Raw genomic sequence first — 9,907 nt, forward strand, 5'->3', positions numbered from 1 at the left:
TGAGTGGGGAGTCAGTGGAAATTAGTGCAGAGTGGAGGGGAGCTTGGAACCTGGACTCCTAGGTTCTCTCCCACCTCTGGGGGACTCCTGGGGGATAGGATAGGGGGTCCCAGATTGAGGGAACCTCAGGAAACAAGGGGGTGGGGGCTCTTACCGTGGTGTTGTGGGTGAAGTTGAGCTTAGCGGGGGACTGCAGCCCCTGTGGCTGCTCATGGGTGACGACGGCAGTGGCCACCTCAGACACCACCCGGTACTGCACTTGACCTGGCTCTTGTGACCACTTTGACACTTGTTTCTCGATCTCAGTCCACTCCTTGGCCTGGATTTCCGCACCCTCCAGCACCTTCCCCAGGCCCCGCACCGATAGCAGCCCGGCCAGCGCTGGCCCTGGGATGGGGCAGGGCTGGTTGGCATCAGGGGGCTCTGGGGCTATCCCCCCATAGCCACCAGGAGGCCCCTCTGACAACTGTAGAGGGGGGGACCCAACATCTGCCCCCCATTACCTTTGCCCTTATCAGCAGCTACTGCCCAGTCCAGCTCCAGCCCCACGGCCTCATGCACCAGGTGCAGGGACTTCACATTGGAAGAGGGCCCAGGTTGCAGCACCAGGCTCAGTTCTGCAGGCCCAGAGGGGGCAGTTAGTACTAGGGTAGGTGGGGGTGGGATGGGGGCTTTGAGATGTGTGTGGGGGGTGGGACGGTGGTGGGGGGACACCACAGGCAGGCAGGCAGGAACTCCCAGCAGGGGCGGCACCTCATGAGGAGGCAGGAGCTCCTAGTGGGTAGGTGGTCAAGGGGTTCCCAGCAGGGGGGTATGGTGGAGCAGGAATCCCCGTGGGGAGGGGGGCAGGAGGCTCCTAGTGGGGGTGGGGCGGGGCAGGGCAGAGCCATGAGCTCCCACTGTGGGGAGCATGCAGATACCCCCTGCCCCCACAGAGAGGCCAGGGTACAAGCTTTAGTGGGGGCAGGGGCAGGACACAAGCTAACAGCAGGGGGGCACTGCAGGGAGATCCCACTGTGGGCAGGGGACAGAGCTGGGGGAGGGAGAGGGGCACTGACCCGAGGCACTGGTATTGAGGGTGGTGCTGGGGCCCAAGACAGGGCCCAGTAGCCGCATCAGGTCCTCAGCTACTGCCAGCAGGGTCGTGACACGCCAGTACCTCTGCTCCATGGGGGCCTGGGAGGCCAGGCTATGCTCCAGCAGCAGCAGGAAGTCATGGGGGTGGGGGGAGGGATTTATCAGCCCCCCAGGCATGTCCCTGCCCCATGGCCCGAGGGGTTAACCCAGGAGTTACTGCCCCTAGAGGGGCAGATTGCATGGTGAAAAGATGGTGGAGGCTGAATCCCAGCATTTTTGCCCTGGAGGATGCTTCAAGGGTGTCAGGTGGGACACCCCCCCAGGCACTTACCTTCCCCAAGCAATTAAGCCATTGGGGGCAATGGGAGCTGGGGAGGGGGCAAAAGGCCCTGCCCCCAAGCCCTCCCCCCGCCTTACAGCCCAATGTGCCCCAGCCCCAGTACCTTCAGGATCTCTTTGGCCTTCTGGGCATCCAGCCGGCTGCGCAGGGCATCACATATGTTTTCCACCTTGGCCTTGTGCTCACAGGGGGCATCCTGAGGAGGAGAGGGGAAGGGGGAGCCACAACTGGGGTAGGAAGTCAGCAGACAGGATCAGGCCCCTCCAAGCCCTCTAGTGGGGGCAGGGAGAGTGGGGGGGCTCACAGCCCCAAGGACTGGAGGGGCCATGGTCTACAGTATTTTCCTGTTTATAAGTTTCACCTGAATATAACACCCCCAATGCATTAAAGGAACAGGGGAGGGATTAAAATAGCGGTGAAGCCCCCTCCCCACCTTCCCCCTGGGTACTAGCCACCTCCCAGCCCAGCTAGAGCCAACCCCACCATCCCAATGTGACTGGGTTGTGGACCGTTTGGGCTGCAGAGGGCCTAGGAACATTCTAGGGTGGGTTCTGGGCCTCGGGTTGTCTTTAAGGAGTGCTTATATACTTCAGAATACGGTAATGGGATCTGGGGCTGGGGAGGGTGTCCCCTGCTGGGGTGACCCTGCTCTGCCACCTATGGGGAAAGGGGCTGAGATCTGCAGCCTCCACCCAGCCCTTGGGTCAGAGGCTTTGTTCCAGGGAGGAGCAGGAGAAATCTGGAGAGTGGGGGCGGGCAGGTGTGTTCATAGACACAAATGCACACAGGCACACACGGAACCCCGGTGTCCAAGTCTCCCGCACACAGAGAACCCAGGTGTCCGGGACACGCAGTCCAGGCCTCAAATGCCCATAGGGGCAGCAGGGACACAAATGTGCACTGCCCTCCCCCCAGCCCTCCACCCCGCGACAGGGCCTTGGGGCTCCTCCGTGTATCGAGGAGAGCTCCCCCGCCCACCCAAGAACCCAGGTGTCCCAGTAACAACCCCCCTTGTCCCCAGAATTCCTATGCAAACAGGCTCATTTGCAAGTCATTTGCATCCCACCCTTGGTGTACCCACCAGGCTGCTGCCCTCCCCACCCTTGGAACCCAGGGTCCCACTGTAGCCTCCAGGCCTACCCAAGCCCCCCATCTCTGATGCCGGAGGGGGGCTTGGAGCCCCAGCCCCACTGGGCTGGGGGCAGCCCAGTGCACCAGGGGCTGTACATGTGTCACCCCCAGACAGACTGAGACCCAAATCCTCCCTCAGCCCCTGCCCCACCCCCTTACTTTTGCACACAGTCCTGTCAGGAGCGCTGGGGTCCCTGGCGGAGGTGAGGACAGAGTCGGGGGGGCAGAAGCAGCTGTAGTTCCCCAGTGTATTGTTGCAGGTGGCCCGGGGGTCGCAAGGGTGCCTCTTGCATTCGTCAATATCTAGGGAAGAGGAAAGGGGGGAAAAATTGGGGTGCTGGCCCTTTAAATGCCCCATGTCTTCAGGGGGTACTCACTGTGCTCTCTAAGGGGTGACACTAATTCTGGACTGGGCCATGGGATCTCTTTTCCCCAGAATTGGCAGCGGGGCTTTGCTGCCAGGGTCTTCTAGAATCCCTGTGAACAGTTCCCTCCACACACACTTGTGAGCAGTCACATGGGGATGCACAACTATTACGAGGGCAGGGAGACTTGCACTAGTCTCATGTGCATGTACATGGTGGTAACAGAGGCAGGACTTGTACTAATCTTATGCACATGCATGCACTGGCATTGCACAGGGGACAGGGCTTCCACTAGTCTCATGCCTATACACATGCTTCTGTTCCACAGGGTAGGGCTTGCATTAGTTTCATGCACATATGCCTGTTGGTGTTACAGGGGGGGCAGAGCTCTCACTAGTGTCACACGCGCATGCACGGGTGTTGCATGGGAGTAGGATGTGCGCTTCTTGTGCACTTGCATGCACTGGTGTTGCACGGGGTACGGCTTGCACTAGTTTTGTGTACACATACATGCACCATTACAGACGCAGGGCTCTCACTAGTCTTGTACACATGCATGGGTGTTGCATGGGGGTGGGGCTTGCACTAGCCTTGTGCACACACAGTATTGCACAGGGACATGGCTTGCTGCTGTCCAATAAAGGCAGGGCCATAGCCTGACACACCCAGACTGGGAGGCCTCTGAGAACAGCCTATATTACTGCTGCCAGCTCCAGAGCTGCACCCTTAGTGGACTGGCACCCTGGTAGGCTGCAAGCTTGATCCTGCTACAGGCACAGACTTGGGGGAACCGGGGGCACCAGCTGCTAGCAGAAGCAAAAGCCAGATGGGAGCAGGGGGACAGGAACAGCTCCCAGTAGGCGCAGGGACCTGGACTGGTTTGAAATGGAACCCAGTGATAGAGTACCCAGTCAATCACAGCCAGCCCCACCAGCTGCCTGGATCCCAGGGAATCCCAGCCACCACAGGTGACACCAGCTAACTCGGCATAACCCCAGAGTCAGTGACATCAGAGTCAATGACATCATCAATTCCCCCAAATTTCAACCAATCATTGGCAGCAAGCCCAGTCAGTTGCATCCATTCCCCTCCTTTCAGCCAATCCCAGTGCATTTCATCATCCAGGTGAACTTGTGGATCCAGGAGAACATTTCCCTGGAATCTTGGATCCCAGTGAATTTCACTGCTGCCCAGCAATGACAGCATCGAGGTTAGTTACACGGAACACAATTAATTCTGGCCATTCAGGCATAGTGCAGTGGTTGTACTTCACTGCAGCTGGGCTGGGTAATTGTAGCCTCAGGGTTAATTACATCCTAATCCTCCTTAATTTCACCAATCTCAAATTAGTTCAGGTTAATTACATCATCCAGGTTAATTACAGAGGCTGGTTCCTTTCATTGCAATCTCTGACCTCAGTTCATTTCAGGAAGGCCCATTAATGACATCATCAGGGTTGATTACACTGAGGCTCATTAATTGCACTGCAATCTCTGATCTCCTTCACTTCAGCCCTGCTGGTTTATTATATCATTAGGATTAATGACACCAGTCCTCAGTAATGTCACTGCAATCTCTGACCTCAAGGAACTTCAACCCTGCTGCCTCATTAGGCATCATCACCATTAATTATACCTGTCCCTGTTAATTTCACTACAATCTCTTAATCTCCAGTTAATTCCATCATGCTGGTTAATGACATCATCAGGGTTAGTGTCACTGCAATCACTGATCTCGGGTAAATTCAGCCTTGCTGGTTAATGACATCATCAGGGTTAATGACACAATCCTGGTTAATTTCTCTGATCTCAATGAAAGGTGGGTTCACATCCCAGCAATCCCTGTAAACTTCCCTGATTTCCCTTCATTTCAGCTGTGCCAGTTAATTTCTTCCATCACAACTAATTGCTCTAATCCACATGATTCCAAGAGGGCAACTGCAGCATCCAGGTGAATTCCCCTAGGCCCAACACCCTGCCCCCAGCCCCAGAAGGGTAGGTCTAGGCCCTGTACAGAGGATTGGGCAGGAGGGAAATTCCATACCCACAAGCAGCATGGAGGGGGTGGTCATAAGTGGCCCCTGGGGCCTGAGATCTTGGACAGCTCTTGAGTTAATGAATCATGGGTAATTTCACTCATAAAAATGAATATCTCCAATCCAGGCAGTTCCACCCATCCAGCCTCATCTCATTGATCCTGGTTGGTCTCACAGGATTCCCCAGATTCTAGCCACCACCCCGCTCCCCATCACAACTGGATCTAGGCGATTCCAGGAATCCAGGTGGATTCCAGCAAATCTCATGGGTGGGGATGGATCACAGCAGCACCCCAGGCTCCTTTAGTTCCTGTGATCCAGGTCAAGCTCTCCACGTGACTGTCCCCAGCACTGCCGGTTCACATCATGGTTAAATTCCCAGATTCCGGAGAATTTTGCCATCTCCACACTCAACCAATCACAACCGCACGGGTCAACAGAGTCAGCAGGATTCATTACAATGGTCACTGTTAATTGTAACTGTCTGGGTAATTCTTCTTTCAGTAACACCCATCAGTGGCATCAGGGAGGGAATGACTTGAATCCTTGTTAATGTTGTTAATCTCTGATGCTTTCTAGTCAATCCCGGGACAATGTCAGGTTCATTTTCGCTGCTGGTTCTCAGCCCCCACACAGTGCTTCTGGCAGAGATCTCAAGGCTCCAAAGGGGAATCCGCCTGAATTTCCTGTGAGATCTCCAATCCAGGATCCTTTCCTTGGCCACCAGGAGGGGTCACAACCTTTCTGCCACTCCCACAGCTGCAAAGACGCACCCACCCCCACCCCACTACCACCATCACAGGGCTTTGGGCATTGGGGTTGCTGGTACCTATGCAGATCTTGGCCTCGCCCTTATTTCTCTTCGCAAAGCCAGCTTTACATGTGCACATGAGGTCCCCGGGGGTGTTGATACAGTTCCCATGGGGGGCACAGGCACTGACATTCTCCCGGCACTCATCTATGTCTGCAACGGGACAGGTCAGGTCAGGTCAGGTTAGGAGAAGGCCTGGCCTTAGGCAGCCTGTAGGGAGGTGCGGGTAGTGGTGGGTTGCTAATTGTCAGTAAAATTTCCTGTCAGTAAAAAAAATCAGCAAAGTCTGTACAAAAAAACAAAACCTGTAGCTGTCAGTAAAAAGCACCAAACAGCTGCAGCTTGAGTGAAGCCAACAGAGCACAGCAGCATCTCTCGTCCACATCTGCAATACACCAGAGACATGCTGCCCTCCAAACTCTTGCTGGGGTCAGCCTGGGTGATGGGGCCCAGGCATCCCCGAACCAAGACACCAGCCCTCCAGAGCTTAATCCCCAGGGGCTCCCCCACTCCCAGTCCCAGGTTAGAGCAGCCCCCAGGTGTCTCCGATGTACACCCACAGATGTAGGAAAGCATCGGGCGGGGGGGCGCGAGAGTTCAGTTTACACCTCACCCCCTCTGGACCCAGCCCAGGCCAGGGGGACCCAGGTATCCAGGCCATGGGACCCAGGTGAATGGACTGGCAGGGCCTGTTTTCTACCTGCATCCAGGCTATGTGCTGGGATGGCCTTGGGACCCTTCCGCTTCTAGGTCTCTGGTGCTGGAATAGGGACCTGCCTAGAGTATGTCTGGGTGGGGGGTGGGTAGTTGCCCCAGCTCCTTTCCCTTTCAGGATTACAGGGCAGATGCCACTGCCCCTGCTGGAGGGGATGGGGGCATGGGTGATCCAGGTCGAGATGGTGCACATGGGTGCCAGCTAGAACTATCCAGAGTTCCAGAACAGCCCCAGGTCTGGTGGGGGTCTATAGGGAGCATCAAGAGCTGAGGGATCTGTCCTCTGCACATGTTCTCACTCACACCCCAGAGCTATCCAGAGTCCCAGACTCACACTTCTCCTTCCTGGGGTGGGACTCAAACCCCTGGCTCACAGACACAGCTGTAATTTTCAGAGACACTGGTGCATTGTGTGGGGCCTACACACCTTCAGGCCCACCAACATGAATTCTCTACATCTGTGACACACCAGGGATATGCTGATGCCCCCCAATCCCCTGCTGGTGCTAGCCAGGGCAATGGGATCCAGGAGTCCGGGGACCAAGACAACACCAATGCTCCAGGTCCCAATCCCCAAGGGCTCCCCCATCCCTGATCCCCACTGCTGGGTTAAACCAACCTTGAGGTGGCTGTGATTTACACTCCACAGATGTAGGAAGCTGGGGGGGAGAGGAGGAGGGGGGCAGCCCCCTCCAGGCTGGGAGCTGGGCCCAGGAGCAGATGGGGGGAGTGCAGCAAAGGCAGGGGGGCATACCCTGGCAGGTGTTGTTGTTGGACCCCATGAAGTTCTCCTTGCTGGGATCAGCCTGGTACCCCACAGCACAGACACAGTTGTAGCTCCCGGGGATGTTGATGCAGGTGGCATTGGGTCCACACACGTCATGCCCCAGTGTCACACACTCGTCTATGTCTGCAACACATCAGGAACATGGTAAGCCAGCAGGAGATGCCCCTTGGATCAGCCCCCAACCCCCTCTGAACCCAGCTCAGGCCACGGGAACCCAGGTGTCACGGACTGGCAGGGTCTGTTTTCCACCTGTATCTAGGCTCCTGTGTGCTGGGATGGCCCCAGGACCCCCCTCCCATGTTATTACTAGGTGGGAAGGGCTCAGGTGCTAGAACAGGGACTTACTGGGGGTGTGTGACAAGGTACCAGCATGAAATGTCCAGGCCGGCCCAGTTAACCCTTGAAAGCCCCAGCTTGGGAATTTGTCTAGAGGCCCTGGAGAGACTCTCCCCTGAGTGCTGCACCAGGCATACTGCTGACTGGGGTGATCTCTGCCCTGATGGGGAGGGGGTGGAAGGAGGGTTGGGGAAGCACCTTGGGCTGGGCCCCATGGCCCCTCCCCAGTCTAGGGGCACTTATCCTGCCCATGGGGACAGAGAGAGTCCCCCAGCTCCCCACACCCAGAACCCCACCCTCCCTGGACAAACCCCCTGAGGTCCCAGCCCACAGCAGAGGATGAGGGATGCCTGTGGCCTGGTCCATGGGTGGTGGCTGGAGCCATCCTTGCTCCCCAGGGCAGCCCCAGCTTGGGTGGGTGGGGACATGGGGGGGTTCTTACCCTGGCACACGGTGCCACTGGTATTTGTGAAGTTCTCCTTGCCTGGCTCAGCCGTGAATCCAAGGATACATGTGCAATTGAATCCACCAGGGAAGTTGTTGCACTGCTTATTGGAATCGCATTTCGGTGGACCAGGTACTGTGCACTCATTCACATCTGCAACACGCCAGGGACGTGCTGAGACTCCAGAACACCCCCAACCTTCCCCATCCCAGACCTAGCCAGGAACATGCAACCCAGGAGTCTGGGCCCCTTTGTGGGATGAAAGCAGGACTGGCCCACAATTTTTTGGGGTCCCCTGCAAGAAATAGTTTTGGGGCCCCCTGCCTTGAAGAAGCTGGGGGGTGGGGGGTGGTGAGCAGCCAAAGAAGGCAGCAGCAGCATTGGCAACAGGGGGAGGGGGTGGCAAGCGGCTGGATGCAGGGAGACCCTTAGCTACAGGGCCCCCTACGGCCACAGGTTTCACAGTGTAGGACGGGTCAGCTCTGGATGAAAGGCATCCTTTTATGCACCCCACCTGGACCCACTGGGCACTGGAGCCCATTGGGGTACCCTGGAGACATGCCCCGCCCCCAGCTTCCAGGGGATGGATCCCAGGCTTGGATCCCAGGATGGATCCCAGGCTCTGGGCCCCCTGGAGCCTGTTTTTCCTGCGCATTCAGGTCCCCTAGCACTGTAATGGGCCCAGGACCTGCCATCCCCCATGCTGGGGGTCCCTCCCATCAGGCAATGGAACCCAGGAGTCTGGGGGCCTAACTCTCAGCTGAATGCAACACCTCTGTGCTGGGATGGGGCCAGGACCCTCCTCACCTCCCCCCACCCCCGCTGTGACTGGGAGGGAACGGGGTGGGAGGGTGGGACTCAGAAGATTGAACCCAGACATCCAGGCCCCAAGGGCAACTCCTGCCCCCTCGCCCAGCTGGACCCTGAGTCCCCACTCTCCCCTGCTTGTGTGGGAAGGCAGAGGGGCTGAGCCCCGACCCACCAGTGCCCCTCTGGCGGTCCCCTTTACCATCGCAGACGTCGCTGTCGCCAAGGAAGTAGAGCGCCTCAGTGAGGGACTTGAACCCAGACTGGCAGGTACAGTGGGTGGCATTCACACAGAAGGAATTTTCCGGGCAGATCTCGGTACAGTTCTCACGTATGCCTGCAGGGGATGGAAACAGGGTGAGAAGGCTCCGCCCTGCACCACTGCCTGGAGGCACAGGCCAGGGCTGTGGGGAGGGTGGAAATTCAGGCAGCCTCAGGCCTGTCCCAGGAAGGGGCAATGGGCTGTCTGGGGCAACTGTTCCTCCTGCTCCAGCGCGTGTGTGGGGGGGGGCTTAAATGCCCCAGCTGGGGCCCCCCAGGGCGGCATCAGCCTTACCTTCAGCATGGACCATGACTCCCCACAAACCCAGTGCCAGGCACAGCCCTGGAAAACAAAGGCATGATGAGGGACAGTCAGCAGGGACACCTCTGCTCCCCACCTCTGGGGTAGATTTAACCCCATAGGTACCAATGTGGACTCAATCCCAGCCAGGCCTCCAGTTAGAGGCTCCCACTGGTCCCAGTGTCCCTGGATATAGGGCATTCACCCTGTTATCAGCAGGTCAGAGCCCTGTCAACAGCCTGTGAGTGTCCAACCCCCCTCCCCCGCCCCTCACAGGCTGGGATCAGGGGATACTAGGTGCTTTACAGACCCCCCCAGGCCAAGACTGGGGAGTGCCAGGACTTCCAGGCTGGAATCAGGCCACACTGGGAGCTGTACAGACCCCCCAGGCTGCAATCAGGGACCCTGGGCACTGTCCAGAGCCCCTCAATGCTCCCCTATCTTGCCTCCTCCCCCTGCTCCTTCCTCTTCTGCCACTTCCTGTCCTGTTTCCTCTT

At 57.6% G+C, this 9,907-nt stretch overlaps 2 protein-coding genes across 2 annotated transcripts in view; both read right to left on the reverse strand.

Annotated features, from left to right (window-relative positions):
- The window catches only part of LOC102372601 (CD97 antigen), a gene marked incomplete at its 5' end in the record, with an annotated part of 12,957 nt that extends 7,020 nt beyond the window's left edge, over window positions 1-5,937 (reverse strand). Inside the window, 7 exon segments of the mRNA XM_025192750.1 lie at window positions 155-387; window positions 504-617; window positions 1,059-1,215; window positions 1,521-1,613; window positions 2,110-2,156; window positions 2,708-2,851; window positions 5,778-5,937. Coding sequence (XP_025048535.1) covers window positions 155-387; window positions 504-617; window positions 1,059-1,215; window positions 1,521-1,613; window positions 2,110-2,156; window positions 2,708-2,851; window positions 5,778-5,937 — 948 coding nt within the window.
- Window positions 5,938-5,984: 47 nt separating this feature from the next.
- LOC102372850 (uromodulin-like) overlaps window positions 5,985-9,907 on the reverse strand; it is a 9,219-nt gene continuing 5,296 nt past the window's right edge. The window contains exons 2-6 of the mRNA XM_014526160.2: window positions 9,405-9,452; window positions 9,051-9,185; window positions 8,039-8,194; window positions 7,228-7,383; window positions 5,985-6,144 (exon numbers count right to left, since the gene is read on the reverse strand). Coding sequence (XP_014381646.1) covers window positions 6,074-6,144; window positions 7,228-7,383; window positions 8,039-8,194; window positions 9,051-9,185; window positions 9,405-9,452 — 566 coding nt within the window. The 3' untranslated portion in view covers window positions 5,985-6,073. The remainder of the gene's footprint in view (window positions 6,145-7,227; window positions 7,384-8,038; window positions 8,195-9,050; window positions 9,186-9,404; window positions 9,453-9,907) is intronic.

This window comes from Alligator sinensis, unplaced genomic scaffold (assembly GCF_000455745.1).
Source record: "Alligator sinensis unplaced genomic scaffold, ASM45574v1 scaffold1892_1, whole genome shotgun sequence".
In the NCBI taxonomy this organism is placed as follows: domain Eukaryota; kingdom Metazoa; phylum Chordata; order Crocodylia; family Alligatoridae; genus Alligator; species Alligator sinensis.